Genomic DNA, 19,274 nt, shown 5'->3' on the forward strand with positions numbered 1-19,274 from the left:
GAAGAGACAAAGGGAAACTACTTTTCCCTCCCCACATTGCTGTTGCTTGTAAAAATAAGAGAGCTTTACAATAAAATGAGGAACGTGTTCTCTGTCACTATTTACTTCCGATTAAGTATTTCTGGTGTATGAGTGACTTCCTGCTCTGGCCACCCATCAAGATTGTTTGACAGCAGAAATAGAACATTGGTTTCTTTTCCTGCCTGGGGCACCTCATAATAGTAGTAGTTGTGGTAGGAAGGACTGAGGAGTCTGCAGGAGGGCTTGGCTGTCCCACTGTGATGGCAAAGGAACCCAGTTTAAGACTCAAATTTTATTAATTGCTTCAAAACATTTGAATTTTGCTAAGAATCATGTCTGGGTTTCCTTTTTTTGTCTCCAACAAGAAATCCTTCTTCTAAAGAGGAAAATAGTATGATTCTCAAAATTAATATTAACATAAATATTCGGGTTTTTTTCTGTCTTGCCTAAAGGTTGGGAAGTAGATTTGAAAAGGATGAAATGTTCTCTATACTGTGTTGTGAGAGCTGTGCTCTGTGTTCTGAGGGTGTCAGTGTAAGGCTTCCATGCTGTAACTAGAAGAGCTTCTTTATGGTTGGACATGGCTATAAAAAGTTGTATGCTATGTCATGACTATTTCACATTAGCAGCTTTATTTGCTGTATTTAAAAACTTAAAGCATAGTGTGTGATATTGAGTTTGAAAAGTTTTGTGGAAAAAATTTCCTATGGTCCTTGTAGTATTTGGACTTAGTCACAGATGAGTTGTGCTTAATCTCTAATTGGAAACTTTGACGTATCAGTCAGGTTTGGTTATTTTTGTGTTATTTTTGATTTTGGAAAAGAAATATATTGAAAACTAAAATACCAAACCCCTAGATTAAGTAAGTTTCAGACTTTACATTAAAAGGCTTACTGCTCCATACATGCTGGTATAGTGCATCATCTCAGACTTGTCTGATGTGATGGGACTACAGAAGTGGATTTGCCATAATGCATAATGCTACTGGTCAGGTAGCAGAATGTGCAAGTGTTTTCCTGTCCACAGTTAGCATTGCACTGTATGTTCTCCTACAAAGCTTTCCTTATTCCACCTCTACATTTGCAGTAGACAGTACACATTGATTTTATTTTTCTGGGTTTTGTTGGATCACTAAATATCTTCCTATATTGTTCTTCGCTTTACAGCACTCTGTCTCCAGAGTAAGCATACAGTTTCTTATTTTGCGCTGTTCTTTTCAAATACTGCTTTTAATATAAAGAAGAATGAATACACTGTATCATCTTTGTTCTGTTAATAGGAGGTATATTTTGAGTAGTTCATGCATTTCAATCTTTGTGGAAGATAGCCTGAGAGAAGAATGAAGGAGAATTTTACAAATGGAAGGAAGTTGCGTAGTTACATGCATGTGTTAAACTACTCTCTGTATGAGGTTGTAACTTTTTTTTCTTTTGACCCACTTATGGTTATTATTTTTGAAGATTGATCCTTTTCTAATTAAATGAATGGAATTTTTTCTATGGCTTGTTCTTGAAAAATGGTCAGGTTGTTAGGTTTAATTTGATATGCTTTCAATCTCGTGAGTCTTGCACTTTTGGATCGTACTTTGAACATAGTTCTGCACGATGTCCTGGTCTGAACCAAATGGTCGATAAAAATGAGCTTTTGTTGGGAGTTAAGTCCTATAATTTGTTCTAGGGGTTTTTCAGGATTGCCTGGAGTACAGCTGAAGAAGTTTTGGCAACCCTCTGGCAGACACGTTATGAAATACAGGCTGTACCAAGTTAAGAGCCCAAAAATAATAATTATTTTTGTCCTGTTTTAAAAAGTTCTTTACTTTTTTGAGATTAATTTTATCCTGTTACTGTACCTTCCTGCTGTGGATGGGTAGTATGCACACCTCTTTCAGTTAGCAGGAATTGTGGTATTGACATCTTGCATGTTAGAGAAGAAATTAAAATAAGAAATAAGGAGATAATTAAAACCAGTACTGATTGTAAGGTTATTCTCAGGCATAAAAACAAAATTCCTTTTGCTTTTTGAGTACAGTTTCATTTTCAGCATGTTCATTTTCAGCAGGTGGATTTGAAGATTGACCTTTCTAACACTGCATACTTAAACAGATTCTTTGAATGGTTTTTTTGTAAGCCTTTTAATTCTGTCCAAGAGGGATTGATGCTTGCGTGGTTATCTATGTTTCATTGCAGTTTGTGGCTGGTCTGTGTTTTAGTCTGGAAGTTAACTTGTAAGTTTCATTCTTATGTATTATAAGGATCTCCAACTTTAATGGAAGAATATGTAATTTTCTATGTCGGAAAAGCTTCTGGTTTTTCCTTTGAGTACTGTAGATTCTTGCATTCCTTCCCTCAGGATTTTTTTTCCTATTTTAATTCCTATGCATCATGCCTTGCTATGTTTTTTGCTAAAAAAATACCAGAACTTTATGGAGTCTTAAACATTCTAATATAAATAATAGTAAAAAATACATTAACCCTTACTATATATTTTTTTTTCTTGTCTGATACAGTCTAGATTAATATTAAATTATGTACCTAGCATTTCATCACTACTGATTTTGACAGTGTTAAGCTAGTTTGGGGATCTTATTGAATTTAAAAAAAAAAGAAACCCACTGAAAATGCCTGTTCTCCCATTCAGTCTTGGAAATGGGACAGATGACAGAAAAAAATCAAATAGATTACTTAACAAAATTAAAATAAATCTGAAAACAGTCACTGGTGCAACAAATGATGAGTGGGTCATATTTAAATTATACACCCCCTTTTAAAAGTGATCAGTAGGGAGGGTAAACAAAACACATGTATGGTAATGGACCAGGGCTTTGTGCATAAATCTGATCTTTGGAAATAAGTCTGCTAATTGTGTTGGTATCTTGGCACTGTGAATAGTGATCTTTCATTTTGTTAAATTTACTGTGTGCAGCTACAGCTGTGGGCAGTGTGCAACACATTTAAACAAGACTAACCAAACCCTGGCGAATATTTTCTAATTGTTTTGAAAACACTCAGGTTATCCAGTATATTGCTGCAGAGTTATGACCTAACTGTCCTAAATTATTGCTAATGTTTTCAAATATGGTGCTTCTCAGGCTGTGAGCTGCTTTTCCTAGTGCATTCACATAATAAAATATTATTGAGAATGATCCTGGTTACTCAAACAAGAATAAAACCCAGTTTTTTTAGTATTCTCTTTATTGTGACAGCTAAGGTAGTTATAGGGTATATTTAAGAACTAGGTCTGCATAATATCATAATTCAGATTTCATCTCAAGGTGTGTGGTAAAGTCCATACTTCTGATTCTTGTCCGTGAAAAACATTAAAGTGTAAATAAAACCATCTGTTTGTGGATTAAGATTTCCTGCTGTGAACGTTGCCTTGTGTTCTACATTTCATTTAATGCATATTTTCAAATTTTGTTTTTAGGTCAAACATCCGGCCAGACTATGCAGATACAAGCTTTCATGAGTTCAAAATGCATACCTTCAGTCGGGTGACATCTTGTAAAGTCTGTCAGATGCTTCTAAGGTATTGTAAAGGTTCTTTTGGGTGGTGGTCTCTCCCTTTCCCGCCCCTGCAAGAAGTTGTGGATGCTCCATCCCTGGAAGTGTTCAAGGCCAGGCTGGATGGGGCTTTGAGCATCCCACTCTAGTGAAGGGTGTCCTTGTCCATGGGAGAAGGTTTGGACAATCTTTACAGTCCCTTCCAACCCAAACCATTCTGTGATTGTACGTTGTGTATTGTTGATATTCTGAAAAATGAGGGCACAGCATTTTAGCAAGGGCGTTTGAGTGTGGGTAGTGCCTTTTTTAGGCACAGGCGTGGAATAAATTAACTTCAGGTATGTTCCTCCCTGTCATAGATTTTTTTTTTTTTCTTTAGCAGTGCTTTTCCTGAATAGTCAGACTGACCTGGAGTTTCAGAGAATTTTTCTTTCTTCTAGGTTTTTTTTTTTCCCCCTCAATGCAATAAGGTCTCAGTGACTATGAAAAATGGTGTAACCTTCTAAACTTAAAGTCAAGAGGGCTAATTCCTGACTTTGGAGCAGTGTAGTTGAGTTACTGTGTCTGCTGCAAACTGCTGTTGCTGAGGAGCAGCTGTAGTGCAGTCAGGACACAGCCCCCAGGATGCTATGTTGTTCTCCATGGGCCTCCAGCTGGGTATTCCCAAGTGCCACCTTGTGTAGAGACAGTTAGAGGAATTAGCAGCTCTGAAGATTAACTGAGGTGTCCATGATAGATGTTTTTTTTTTTTAAATGAACAAATTTAAAGTCAAGAATATTTGCAATATAGCCTATTAAACTACTTAATGCTTAAATATACATTCAAACTTTCAACTCTCTTGAACTGAATCCTATTCTTCGTGGTGCCTAGGCGAATTCCCACTGAGATGAAGTGCAGTGTAGATCTGTAGTAGGATAGATGCATAATGGTATCATTTTAAGTGAACTGTTCCAAAGGAGCTTTGGATTACATTTGAAATGGAGGTTTTTATTCTACTAGTAGTCTGAAAGAACTGTCTGGTTGTGATTTTTAATTGGCTAGTAGTGACAGAAAGTAGATGAGCTGCTTGTTTGTCAGATGTCACTTTTTCTCAAGCCTTTAAGGACTATGATTATGCAGAACAACAAATGACTTCTAATACCTTCTGCCATGTCTCTTATGTCCTTTATGTGTGGAATTTGTCACCTCTTATGTACCACTACCTAATTTTATTTTACAGGGGTACATTTTATCAAGGCTATTTATGTTCTAAGTGTGGAGCTGGAGCACACAAAGAATGTTTAGGAAGACTAGACAATTGTGGCAGGGCTAATTTAGGTGGTAAGTAATTTTTATTGTTCGAATACCATTTTTAATTAGAACATAAAACTTGCTAGATATAATTAAGGTTTAGTTTACCTCTAATTTGTGCTTATTGTAACATGCATACTTGTGAAACTACCATTTATAAGCACAATTAGAATTGCATTTAGGATTCATAGGGATTTTTATTGCTACTAAATTGAAATGTTCCAAAGCAGGAGAGAACTGTTACAGGTCAAACCCAATTTCTTCGTCAATGTCCTATACAACAAGGAATTGCTGTAGTTGCAATTGTGGATTGCTCGTATGTAACACCTACAGTACAGTGCATCATCTATCATCCTTGTGTTTCTCCCTTTGTCTGTGTCAATTTTCATATTTTCCTCTCAGTTCCTACAGCTGTTTGTATTGCCTCAGCTTCCTCTTTCATCTTTTTGGTTTCCATGGTTTCTGTCCACTCACAATATTCACAAAAAGGTGATTGATGGCTCTCTACTTCCCACACCTAAGAACTATTTTTTTTCTTCTTTTAATCAATTGCTCTGTGAATTTCTTCCCTGGCCATTGTCACTTTGCACTTCCCCTGTTGTTCTGCTCTTTGGGACCTTAAGGAATCTTTTGATTTCAACTACTGTTTGGCCTACCACAAATAACTCCAAAAATTTGACGTCTTCCCGTTCTGCTCAGTATTATGCCTGTAAATCTCTTTCTGACATCTTCTGGATCTCCCACTGCTAATGCTCAGTGTTAGCCCCCATCACTGGCCACCCTTCCCTTCACTGTACCTACTCTGTTGGTGGCAGTGTGTTTGTTACACTATTGCCACAGTCATATAATCCTAGTGCCATTTTTGACTCTTCCCTCTGTCCAGCTTCTCAACTGTTCTTTTTTTAGAGATGATTTTGAATTGCTGTTGTGTTTAAAAGAGAAAAGCCACTGGGAACACACGGTGATTTATGGAAACTGGAGTTTTATATGTTGGGGAAGTTTCCAGTTATGTATCATTCTCACTTCTTTAAAATCTGTGCATTCCTTTTCAGAATTATTTCATAATAATTTGTGAAGTTTCTCATGTCTCACATACTTCACATAAGCTACTGCAACCTCTTCCCCTCAGTTATTTTCTTTTTGACATTAGTATGTACAATCTTTATAAAATACTGTTACAGAGATGCTCTCTTGCGCTTTTGAATTACATGATGGCTTCATCTGCTGCTCTTTACTGAGCTGCTGTTTCCAGATATTGACTCTAGCTGTCCTTTCAACATTGTATAAGCTTGTTTCCGTCTTTGTCCCTGTTTGCATTACTTCCGATTTCTACTTGGTTTTTGGCTCTCTGTGCTAATTACCTGTGCCATTCTTTCATGAAATCAACAGGATGGCAGGTACTGACTTTTGCTGTAGTCAGTAAACTTTTTTTTCTCAGCTCCTTTTCTGTATTGGAGATCTTCCATGCTATCCTCCAAATCTGAACTCTTCACAAATAATCTTTTGTAGATCTGAAAACCATACAAGCAATCACGGTATTTGTGACCGAAATACTTTTTGGAACACAGGCTTTTCACAGAACCTCCTGCAGATACTCTAAGGAAAATAAATATTTAAAATTATCTTAAAAATGGAATGTTTTAAAGCAATTACATTTAAATTAATAGAGTGGAAAAACTAACACATATTGCTCTTCACAAGAGAGCTGTCTTCTGTGGTATAAACCACCCCTACTACTACTTTTTTGCTTTGTCCTGCTCCTTTTCTTTTAATCATTTCTGTAGTTTTTATTTTAATTGGATAGCTGGCACCCCAGGAGGCAGGAGCTTATCTTTCTGTTCCTCTGTAAATATCTGTGGACACATATGGTGCAACATGCATCAGTAAGAATGACCATAAATGCCTAGATAACAAAAGGTCTGATTTCTTGCAATTTTCCTGCATACTTAAGCAATGCTGTACACTTGCTAGAGAGAACAAAATAACAGCAGCAACAAATCCCATTCCTCCTTCTTTGTAAGTGGAATAAATTATAATTTTAAAAATTCAAAGAAGCAGAATGGTATTTTGGATTTTACTTCAAATCATCTTCCTAATGTTTTTAGAATTATACTGTACTGAAACTGCAAGCAACTGGATTGCTAAGATCCTTTTTTGCGTTACGTTTTGGTTACATCCAGGTGTTCAGCACTCTGCCCTCTCTTCAGAGTTTGCTTTCTCTTCTCAGTCTGTTTTTCCTTCTATGCAAAGACTCCCCGATTGCTGTAGCTCTCATACAAGACAGGAGAGCTGTGTATCTTCTACCTGCTCTTGAGGCAGAAGGACAGGAGGTGCTAAGCTGTCTTTCCTTACAGTCTGCTCTGAGATCATAGCTGCAAAAACCAACTCTAAACTGCAGCTTTTGCCCATACTTTGCCTTGCTTTACCAAACACTGAGGATGGAAAGGACTAGGGGTTTTGCTTACTTAGCTGAAAAAGTGTCATCCATCCACCTGACAAAGGGACTTTGGCCAGTGATAGGAAGGGAAATCCTCAGGGTTTTCTCTACTGTTTTCCACTTCTACTTTTTATTTGCCTTTTTAAAGAAAGAAGTGTTGATTGAGCAGTGCTGGCCATTCATAATGTGCACAGACCAAGAAGAAGTTTAAGGAGGAGTTTTTTATCAGTACCTGTTTCCCTATATGGGCCAGAAAGGGATGAGACAACTCAGACTCTCTGAAATATTTGTTAGTGCAACCTGAGTATGAATTATTTTCTGGAGCTGTCCTTTAAATATTCCAGAGCTATGTTGAGAAATGAGGTCTCCCATAAGTTATCTGCCATGCCTGCTAAGCTGTGAAATGTTATTAAAGGCATGCAGACATAAAGATATAATGTAAAATTCAACATTTCACTGCACTTGGTGTAAGAAGTACACTCTATATGCACAGAATTCTAACATGGTTTTAATTTTGAATATTTTTCTTTTGAAATATTTAGAGAAATTAATTTATGATAATTGTAATATTTTTTTAGCAGTGTCATCTGCTGCTCCTGTGGGAAATGAGCAAAGGTTTGTGTGGCAGCAAAATGCCTGGAACACTTATTGTATTGCTCTGCTTGGTGGGTTTTGTTTTGTTGGTTTGTTTTTTTTTTTCTTCCCATGTTTTTTCCCATGTTACAGCCTTGTTCACAGGGTATAATGTGTATGAAACTGAGCCATCCTTTTGGGAAACTGGACATTATTAATATTCCCCAGTCATGTGGTATTAGTTATGGCCACAGACACGGAATATCTGTCTATATATGTGTAGATAGATGTGTTTTCTGCTTAATCTGTCATTCTGCCAGTGCCATTCCAGATGCTTCACAGCAAAGTGCGAATCCTTTATGTGGTAGACAATGTCCAGGAATGATGCTCTTTACTTCATCCTGTTAAATTTTCTCTCTATCTTTTTTGGTATTTTAAGAGTTTTTACATCTTGTTTATGCTTTTGCATGGCTTCCCTATTTGGAAATCTCTAACTGCATTTCAGAGTGTTAGAACAGTGAGTGCTCTGTGAACATGTGACTTCGAGCTTTTGTGGGAAGTCTTGACTGACTGCTTCTCTATGATAAATTATTTTGACCTCTTAATGGTATATTCTCTAAACAGAATAGTTTCAATTTTTTTATTATCTTTTTATAAATGTAATTTTTTCTATGTTTCAAATAATTCTCATTTCCTATTCTGTAGACCTCTTCTACTTCTAGAGGCCTATTTGAAAAAAAGGTGATCAGAGTTCAGAGTACTGCAGTGGGAATATGCCATTAGGTTTCTCAAAGGCATTTGAATTTTCCTCAGCATTTTCTGGTTTTGTAAAGTTTAAGATTCTGTTTTCTTTATAGATTGTGAGCAGATGTTTCTGCTAGCCTTTCTGAAATGATGCTTAGAACTTTCCTGAGTGGATTAAATCTTTTTAAATTTCATTCCAAGTCACACTTTGTGAAAGTTCAAAAGACAGACATCCAAAGACAGATGAAACCTTTTGAATGACAAAATTATTAAGTGTCAGATTTAGATGATACACTTATGAGAGAAACATTGACAAAATCTGAAGATAAATTTTTGTGTTCTCATGCTATGCCTTATACACAAACATATGCCAGTTCCTCAGATGTTTTGCTTCAAAGGCGGCCAGTTCAGCAGATTGTAGAAATTTTAGTGATAAAAGATGCAGAGTTAATCAGTTGAATTAATAAACAGAACAAAATGTTTGCATTTAGCCCTTGGGTCTTCTTGGTTGCTGTTCCTGCCCTTGCTGCTGTAAATCAGCAGTGTTGGTTGAAGTCTTCTGTGCTAGTGTCTGTCATTATTGATTTAATAGGTTTTCTTCCCCCTTAAATGCTGTTCTATACATCCCCAAGTAGTTCTCTACGTTTTCATGTATTTTACTTCTCTGCCCTATCACTTAATCTTTCTGTGATTTGGAATCCTTGCTAATGTTTTGATTAACTCCTTTGAGTCTGATTGCACAGTCTTAAACACAAGACTGTATAAAATCCTAAACACAATTATTAGAAAATAGATGCACTTACTTCTGTGACAGGCCATTTATAAGGACATATGTGGTGTTCTTTCCTCTGGCGGCTAAGAGGGCATCTCCTCTCCCTTGTTACATCTTCTGGCTTCTCAACTGCGTTCCTATGTCGTACTTCTTGGCACAGAGCGATTTCACTCATCTGGTGATGCTCTCCCACTAGCTGGAAGTGTTTGTGTCTGGGAATGCCTTAGAGTGGGGCCTTGGATAAGCAAGCATGAGTAAGACACACCTTTGGCAGCCAAAGGGAGAAGCTGCATCCCTTATTGTTCCTACGTTTATTGTACAGACTGCTCTGTGTCCCCTGCAATTTCTTCAGAGGCCTCATAGGATTGATGAAACAGTATCACTCTGTCCAGAACATACTGAAGAACTCCAGTCTGTTTCGTAGTCTAAACCAGCAGAATTAACAATTCACTTTTATTTCCAGACTGGAATTTTTCCAAGTCCATCAAATTATGTTGAATTAAGTATTCTCAGGCAAATGCTTGCTTGTTCTACTGACTGTTGAGTATTTCAGTTAGAGAAACCTCCAATAATGATTCTAGAATCTGAAAGTGTTTTGAATATTTTAAGTATACTGCCAAACCCACAGAATTTTCTTCTTTATATTGCTTTTCCCAAGGAATATTAAAGGCGTGTCTCATCAGGTCATTAATAGATTAGAAAAACATTAGCTGGTCATTTTTATAGTAAATCTTAGTTAATTTATGCATGATTTCTTTCTCATTTGGATAATTCCATTTGAAAAGGTACTATATTTCTTTAGATGGAAAAGAAGTTTCTTCAGCTGTGAGATGAACTTAAAAGAAAATGTTGCCATATGAATGGGTTAAGTTTAGAATTGCTTTCATACAGTAATGTGCATGCCCAATAATACAGTTCATGCTGTCCATGTCCTAATTGCTTGCTACAGCACATTAGAGATTATTCATGAAAAGCCTGTGGTCTTGACATCTAAAAAGAAACCAGCAGCTTTCACTATTTACGTTTTTGCTGACTTAATCAATAGTTGTGAAGTTGCTGGCTCTCCTCCAAACCTCTCGTGTCAACTGAATTGACAAGTAAATGCTCAAAGCCTGCAAAGTTCATTGGAGTTATACCTCTTTTTAAGAAACTGTAACAGAGGTTGAGCTATATTGTTTAACTAATGATTCTTGCTCAACCTGAATAAAAGCCAGTTACCGTGCTTGGTATTTTTTAGGGTCCTGCATTGTGGTACATCTGGGTTGCATTTCTAATTTTGTTCTGATTGAGCAATGACTGGCTAAATGACTGGAAAGGAGCATGTAGTTGCACAGGTCCTTTCAAGGGACTTAGTTTATCGTTCCTGCATTTTAAATATTTTCAGTTTTGTTTTAAAATAGAAAGGTGAGTAGCTTATTACATATACTTTTTATTTACTCTCCATTTACTTAGCATGTAAATCCAGCTGCTGTGTTGCATCCCTGAAGAGCAGCTTATTCCCATTTTCTGAGCTGTGTTCCCTCACTTACTGAGGCCAGCTGCTGCTACTTTGCATCTGTAGTAAAATATAATTATCATAATGTGACCCAATGGTAATGTGGCCTCAGCGAATGAACAAAAAACCCCCCAAAACTGTGCTGAACTATGGCATTAATTAAGTGGCTGTCAGAACTGAGGACTCACTTGATGATTGCGTTGGCGCACTGGTGATGAGCAGGACCTTGAATTAAAGTTGTCATGTGTAAAATATCTACTGGTGGATATCCTCAGACATTACTTTTTTTCCCCCGTAAAAATAGAAATGAGGGTTTTCTTGGTTTTGTACTTGTGTGGTGTTTGGAAAACAGGTATTTCATGAGGAAATGATACAAATATTTCAATACAGAATGTTCTGAAATACAGAATATTTAAACTGTAACGAAGTAACAGTTTAAATAAGACAAGTCTTATTTTTTGAATAGGCTTTTATGTGGAAATACAGATACTGGCTATTTTTTTCCATTCCCAAAGTGTTAATAGTGAAGCCACAAATGGCATTGTGGTTCATCAGTGTTGGTTTTCTGTTTGATCCCTCGCCTCCCTTTTAATAAAATCTGTTTTACATGAATGATCAGGAATATTAATTATCTTCCTTTGCAGTGATTTCTTGATTCCAGTTATTCAGTTATTGAAAATTAATCACTGAATTTCCTGGTTGGATTTGGGGTATTTTTTTAGAGATAAAAATAATATTCAGCAGCAACGTTCAAAAATCAGATTCATTAATTTCCACTGGAGAATAGGACAACATTTCCATTTCAACTTTTCAATAAATGATCTGCTGAAATAAATATAAGTCTTTAGAATACAGAGTCTGGATATATATGTCTGGATACGTGTTGGCCTCCTTTGCAACCTATATGATTTCCCTTCATTTGAAGTCATTCATAATACTGAGATCAAACATTCAAAAAAGGAGATTTTATTCAGATTTTGGTAAAAATTCTGAAAGGCATATGAAATTGTGAAATACCAAAATTATACTTTTGATTTTCAGCAGCACTTTGGCAACTAATTCCCTCAGGCTGCTTAGAAAACATCAACAGACTTACCTGCACCTCTTCCTTTGGATGAGCTTATTTTTCTTCTCTTTGCTCACTGCACAAATGCAAACTAATCCTTCTGGAAAGGTTATAATCACAGAAGCGATTCCGTGGCTGGCGAGATGAGGTGTGCTGGCGCGGGGACTGAGGGTGTACGTGAGCGGAGCTGTGCCAGCGCCGCAGGGGCTGTGCCCGCCCGGCCCAGCGCGCGCAGCTGCGGGCTCGGCCTCGGCACGCCTTAGCGGCTTCGCAGAAAGCGCTGCGGAGCCAGGGATTTTGTTTTCCCACACTCCACTGATTCATGGAACCTTTCTTAGTGGAACAAAAGGGACTTGCAGTTAAAGTTTATTATTTGTTTGACCGTGGATATGCCTTCCTGTTTAGGAGGTACTACTGTAAAAGTTTTCAAATGTCCTGAAGTACACAGAGACCAGGGACCAGGCATGTGCAGCTTGTGCTGTGCCTCAGCAGTGTGTGTAGTGCAAGAGAGCACAAGGGCAAATACAGCTCTGTGTGCTTTGATAAGACACTGACCCAAAATCTAGAGTGCACCCAAACACCTGCTATCAGATTAAATATTTCAAAGGACATGTGAAACAGATATCTTCTTTTGTGCCTTTTGTGATGTGTGGTGGTGTGTGTGTGTTGAAGTGTTACTGGCTTTATGCAGTCTTTCTGGTCTCGCAGAGAAATTTTTTTCCTAATTTTTAAGTAGTACCATAAAATTCATAGTAAAGGTAAATAAACCAGCAGTGGCTTCAGTCTCTGGTGTACTAATGCAATGCTGAATTGAACATGAAATATAGAACACTTTAAAGCTATACATTTTATCTTGATAGACTGTCACACTGTGAAAAGACAGAGACGAGAAAAGGTGTGAACTCAACTTGCAAGGAACTGTAGCTTTGAGTTCCAAACGAGCTAGTATTTATCAAACATTTTTGCAGGGTTCTCAGGGTTTGTCAGGTGTGGTGTCCCAGCCTGCCGTGCTGCTGCTGGTGCGTGCAGGTGCCCTGCAGCTGGAGCCAGCCCCAGCCATGGGCGCAGCCTGGCGGGGCCAATGAGCACCGGGAGTGCAGCAGGGTTTGCACAACAGCACCCGGCGCACCCCGGGCTCTGGGGCGGCTGCACGGATCAGGTGGCAAAAGGAGGCAGCAAGGTTTTCTGTAACACCACTCAGCACAGGCTGAGATTGCTCTATAAAAAGTGTACAATTTGCAGTCAACAATAATGCCAATTTTTACTTATGTTTCAGAACATGGAAACGTGAAACATGAGGTAAGGATTAATTTTCTTTTGCATGTGATGTTTGTTTTGTTGGTGACATAAGAGCTCCTTATTACTTTTTGCACATGCTGATGGAGAAGGTATGTTTTTCTTCTGGGTTTGCAAACATTTATTTAGAGTGCTGTAGAAGTTATCTAAGCAACCAGCTATTCGTGATTAAATATGAATGTCTTCTGCTCAAAATGTGAGTTAAACTTGCTGCAATATGACAGTACTCAGAGCACTGGAAGAGGTGGAGATGTTTTTTTTAAGCCACAGGTAAGAAAACATACATTGCTTCACTGCTGATGGTTAGATCCTTACTGTTCCTAGACAAAATTTGGCTGTAGAGTTAAAAGTAGTTTTTTTTTTTTTTTTCTCTGTCATGCCAGAGAACTGTGGGGTGATGAAGGATTGGCAGGGCAGTGTTTGCCTCTTCATGTGAAAAGACAATAGTTGCAAAGGTATCCTGTGGTATGGAGTTTGTGTAATCTGGAGAGAATGTTAGAGTGGGACCTGAACAGAGGAGCTGCTGTGATGCACATAGTGTAACTTTCTGTGAGCCCAAGAAGGCTGCAAGCAACCCTGGGTTATTTTCCAGCCAGCTCCTGGGGCCTCTCCACTGTTGTACAGGAGGGCATGGCAGATGGGTTTTGTCTGCTCCTTCTGACAAAAGAGAGGCAGCATTTCAGACCTAGAGCATAATAGTTTCTGGCACCTATTTTAGATCAGAAGTTTATGGTAATTGCTTAAATGATACATCAGTTATAAACAGTATGTGTTGCTGCTCTCCATAAGCATGGCTGTGTTTGACCCTGTTGCTAATATGGGTAATGGGAGAGTTATTGCTGACAGGGCTGGTGCAGGGGTAGTTGTGTGCAGGGCTGACCATGTCTGTACTCTCTGATGTTTGAGCTGTTTGGGTGTCACTGTAAGCCCAGAGGGCAGTGGGACTGGATGAGGGCAGCCCTGCACCCTCTGGTGAGCTCCTGGGATGGGGGCCCCAGGTGGGCTCCAGCTCATGGGGACCCGCAGGGGAATCGTGTGGTGATGTGGGACCTCTGGCAGAGGAGAGGGGTGTGCTGCCTGTGCCCAGACCCTGCCTGCTCTCCTCGCTGCATTCTCAGCTGTGCCTCTGGCCAGGTGCTGCCCAGCCTTTTGTGTCTCTGCCTTGATAGATGCACTAAGTAAGGGCACTCTAAACTGTGGGAATCACAGCATGGTCCATTTGCCTGATACCTTTTCAGTCCTGCAGCTGGCAGGCATGGTTGGAGAGCTGTGAATAGATTGTCCCCTGGGCTTGGTGGACCAGAGTGCCAGGCTTCCTAAAGCTAACTGTGGTGAACATACTATGTCTGGATGAAAAACTAGGTATACTGTTTTTCCTTGTTAGGAAAATAAGGGTCTCCTTTCTATTGCCTGTTGAGTTGATCCAAGACATCAGGTTTACATTCATTTTTACCAAGACTCCTGTTTAAGTGCCTGCTTTAATTCTCTCTGTGCAGAGAAAACTTGAGCACGGATGAGGAGCTGTCATTTTGGAAAACATGGATTTAGGTTTCATACCAGTAAAGTAAAGAATCTACTGGTAATGCAATATGTTAAAGGATATTGAGCATGTTTTCATATAGCTCAAGAACTGTTTCTTTAAACCCGTTTTCCAGCCAGTCCTTTGGTGTATATGACTTTGAGTTGTCACAGCCTTTCTGTTGTTTTTATTTCAATTAAGCATTTCTCTGTCTCCCTTTGTACTTTTCTGAGTCCTGCCCCTTTCCCTCTCTTGTGCAAATCTGTGGTTGCTCACCAGTCTGCATCAATCCGTATTAGCCACATGGCTTCCATCTATAAATACCAATATAGGATCTAATTGAGCATTTTGCTTTTATCCAGTACTATTATCTTCCTTGTGGCAGCAGCTTTAAATTTTTATTCTCTCTACTACAGATAAGGCAAAACTTGTATCCTGTCTTTAATTAGACTTGTGGGGTACAGAGAGAATATGTCCAAGGACTCAAGAGTTTGAAAGCTGTTTTCAAACCAAGCTTTTGATTTTGCTTGCTTGCTACAGGGCTTGGTAATGTGGTTATGCCTCAGGTTACTGCTTTCTGGCTTGACTTGGTGTGTGTCCTGCATCACCTTATATCAACGGCGAGTAAATCAGGGCAACCTAATTGTTCCCTTTGTTATGCAACATGCTTTTCTCTGCTTGCTTTGATTAAAAAATAAATAACTGCATGAAGTGTCATGCAAGTTACCAGATAAAACAAGTTTGCAAAAGCAGATGAGTAGTTCACAGATATGCATTATTTCACATTGAAATTTCCAGGGATCCATAGTAAGTGTCTTAGTGTATAAAATATAGAAAAGAAATTGAAATAGTCTGAGTCTTGTCAGAGAGTTTCTGATTTCACTCAACTCTGGTTCCTCCAATTTTAGAGAGATAGACAAGTTACTAAATATATTTAAGTACTTGCCCAGAAAATAAGAAAATTAAGCATTCCATAGGGAATTGTAGCTAGCTTCAGTATAAAGTAGAAGTAGTGAAAGTTTCTACCTTATCAAAGCAATGCAAGTGGCTTTTACTTTTGTGTTGGTGGATGTTATCTGGGGCAGATAATGCCAGACTGCATGTTTTTCCTGTATCCTATCCATAAATGATTAAAAAATACATTTGTACTTAGTATCAAAAAATGTTGTATGAAAAAGCCTCCTATGGACTGAGACTCTTTCAGCCCAGTCTCAGAAAAAATGGGATATATGAAAAAAAGTCAACATTACTAAGAATATTTTTCAAAGTGTGATCTTTCTACAAGATAAAGATAATTGTGTTGGTGGTTGGGGGAAATAATTTAAAAAAACCAGCTTTGCCTAGTAGATTGTGGGAATGAAAGGACTGCAATGTGCCTCCATGAAAACATGTTTATTCATATCTCTGATTCTCATTTTTGCTCTGCAGAAGCGAACAAATGGAATTAGAAGAAGCTCTAGACATGTGGACACAGGTTTGTGTCATGGCTTTTTAATACTTAAAACATTAAATAAAAAGAGGCATAAAGCTGTAACTTGCTTTGTTAAGTTGCACTGTGAATGGTATTGTCATACACACAATGCTGAGAACTTGATTGCTGAAGTCATTGAAGGACTTAAGTGATTGCTCTGTGATTTCAAAGATAAGGTCAGCTGGTTGAACTCCTAATTTTTTTTTCCTTGTTTTTTCTTTAAGCAGGGCTCGGGTTCTATTTGAACAACAAAATGCCTCTGGGCTTTCATTAATATGACCCACCCTACTGTACTCTGTAGTTTTAAAAGAAATAACTAAAGGGATAAGCAGACAGTTGCTTACAAAGCTCGGGTTCTAATTCTTCAAGTTGTGGGTATTCTCAGCTCTTAAATGTAGTGGTGCTCAGTGCTTAACTGTATGAATTGCTTTTCTGAAAGGCATAAACCAATTGCAGTTTTATATTGAATTTCAAAGTGATTTTATTTTTCCTGTTAGTTTATAGTACATACTTTTGTGGAATCATGGCAGCAGCAGCCCTTAAGAAAATTAAATGCTTAGTTATGTGTTGTGTACTCAAGTGGGTGAATATTTCCTCTGGAGACCCATTATGTGTCTGAATAAAATATTCAATGTTTTTCAGTGTAACTGTGATATTTTTAGTGTCATTTTTTACAGTAATTACATTTCTGTCCTTTATGTTTCTTGTATAGTTTAATTACAGGAGATTTGTTATGCAGATATTATTTGGAATAAAAGTAAGCTGTGGATTATTAAATATTTCTAGATGTGGACATCTGAGAATAGTTGGAGTTAAACATTAAACAGGATGGCAATTCTGTACACCACATTACAGCCTGGCAGAGCTAAGCACTTTTCAAAAAGTAGGAATGCTGGTTGTGCCAGTAGCATTGCAGCTGCCTTGGCTTGGAAAGTCTAAATGTTGTAACTGGCTGAAGCAGACCACACCTTTCTTGCTCACGTACCTTTGACATGTTTTGGAACACGTATCGTCACTTTGTTCCCTCTAGCAAAATAAACCTGCTTCATGATTCCAGAAAGTGTTCAGTGTGTCGTGACGACTGCAGTGATAAAAGACAAAAATAAGCACCCTGTAACTCTGAAAATGAATACATTCAGAGGGGAAAACATCAAGGGTAGGAATTAAATAATGCAGAAGAGGATGATTTCTTCCAAGTGTTTGCTAACAAGACTGAGTTCTTCCCATTCATTGGTACATGTTGCAGTGAAGAGTAATTGTGTGCTTGCAGAATAGTCCTTGTAGGTTCAGTACCTTTAAACACAGCTGTCTCATATAGAGTCATAGAAGGTCAAGTAATTTAGCTTCGAGAACCTTTTGAGTATACTGGTGATTTTACTTGCTGTTGAAGTCTGACAGAAGTATTTGCAGGATCTTTCTATGCAAGGATACTTTAAAAGTAGTTTTTATTGAAGACTAAGTACCATTGAAATCATCAAAAGTAGTTGAATAAGTAGGTGTTTAAAACCTGTGTGTAGCCAATGCCTAAAATACAGTTCTGCTCATGCCCCCAGCATGTCCATTTACTGACACAGAAGAGTTCTTTGAGTTGGTGGGATAATCTCTTGTTACAGAGTGAAGTTCTTCATCCTCATTTTTGAAAACCAATAGAAATGCAGAATGTCTGCATAAACTTTTAGGTCCCTTTATTAGAGACATTGCTGCAGAAGACTTTGTACAGAATTGCTTCTGACATTTTAAAGGTTTTAAATAAATAATAATGAGAAATATATTGCATACTAATGTACTCTCTACGTATGCTGTCAGTTTTCAAGTGAAATGAGCTTCTTGTTTTGCATTTTGTCAGGATAGGCATTCTGTGTCCTCCTGTAACTGGGTGGGTATAACTTTTAAAGACATGAATGTCTTTGGTAAACTCTTGGCGTCTGTTTTGCATAATTTAAGTATTAGTGTTCATCACATTGCACATTGCCTTGAGAGACAGATGCTATCCAGAGGGCAGCACTTGTGAGAGATCAGTTATGTCAGGCATACATTACTGCATTGATCCTCAGAGCTTTTCAAGTGCACTGGCATGGAAAGTTCTGAAGAGTCTGAGCACCAGGATGCTCTTTTTGCTGAGAGAGGTAGCCAAAAGATTGACTGCCCAGACTGCTTTGTCTTTAGAAGGTTTGGTCTGTTGCTGCTGCCAGTGATGCATGTGATGGTGCTGAAGCATGGGTGCTACGTTAGGAAGCAGACATTTGCTGTGAATCCATAACCAGCACCTGCAGTGACTAAATATTGATGGAGTTTGATATCACCAGTAAAAACAAATATTTTGGGTTGCAACTTGTCAAGATTGTTCTGTTATGTCTGTCTTTGGCTATTTTAATAAAGAATAATGAATAGCATGGTCAAGTTAATGCACTGTGCTTCTCTTTTTATGCTTAGAGTCAAATTTAACTTTTGCTGACACAGCTTAGCCCAGAATGAAAAATCATTTAAATTTGATGAGAAGTAGTGCAAGTGAAGGATGGTCTAAACAAAACAGTGGAAGGATACTGGATTAAAATATCTTGTTTTCTGCTGGTAAAGCTCATTGATGAAGGAACTTATCTAGCTTAAGTACCCTAAAAGGAATAAGTTGGTTTATGGCTTTTTCTTTTGTTTTTCTTTGAAGTTGGGTTAAAAGTTTTGACAGTGACAGTTTTCTCCTCGAGATTTGCTTTGTTTTGAATAAGAAAGAAGGGTAGAAGGAAAAATGATTAATGGATAATGAGGCAGCAAAATCCCTATGAAATGAAAGCAGTCACGAGAAAAATGTTTGCAAAAAGAAATGTGTGCAGAAACTGTACAAATGAAGAAAGAACTGGAAATCATAAAAAATATGGCTTCGTCTTTATGCTGTGCACTAGGCCTTCAGCCTGCAGTCCATTTGCAGAGAGCCTTCTGAATTGCTTCATCTACTGAGTTTTAGTGGGACAGGTTTTAAATAACCTTTCTTTGGATTAAGCAGGAGATAATAAAAGCCACTGACAGAATGAACCAGTGAATACACCTGCAGCAATAAATCCAGGGAAAATTTGGTCTACAGCTTGCATGTGACT

At 38.0% G+C, this 19,274-nt stretch overlaps 1 protein-coding gene across 3 annotated transcripts in view; it reads left to right on the top strand.

The window, feature by feature from the left end:
- VAV3 (vav guanine nucleotide exchange factor 3) overlaps positions 1-19,274 on the top strand; it is a 122,720-nt gene that overhangs the window by 56,072 nt on the left and 47,374 nt on the right. For 2 of the 3 annotated variants that reach the window (XM_017729759.1, XM_017729761.1), the window contains exons 15-18: positions 3,445-3,546; positions 4,742-4,842; positions 13,176-13,198; positions 16,143-16,188. In XM_017729759.1, coding sequence (XP_017585248.1) covers positions 3,445-3,546; positions 4,742-4,842; positions 13,176-13,198; positions 16,143-16,188 — 272 coding nt within the window. The remainder of the gene's footprint in view (positions 1-3,444; positions 3,547-4,741; positions 4,843-13,175; positions 13,199-16,142; positions 16,189-19,274) is intronic. The other variant, XM_017729760.1, reaches the window with a different exon arrangement.

This window comes from Corvus brachyrhynchos, unplaced genomic scaffold, assembly GCF_000691975.1.
Source record: "Corvus brachyrhynchos isolate BGI_N302 unplaced genomic scaffold, ASM69197v1 scaffold101, whole genome shotgun sequence".
Lineage (NCBI taxonomy): Eukaryota > Metazoa > Chordata > Aves > Passeriformes > Corvidae > Corvus > Corvus brachyrhynchos.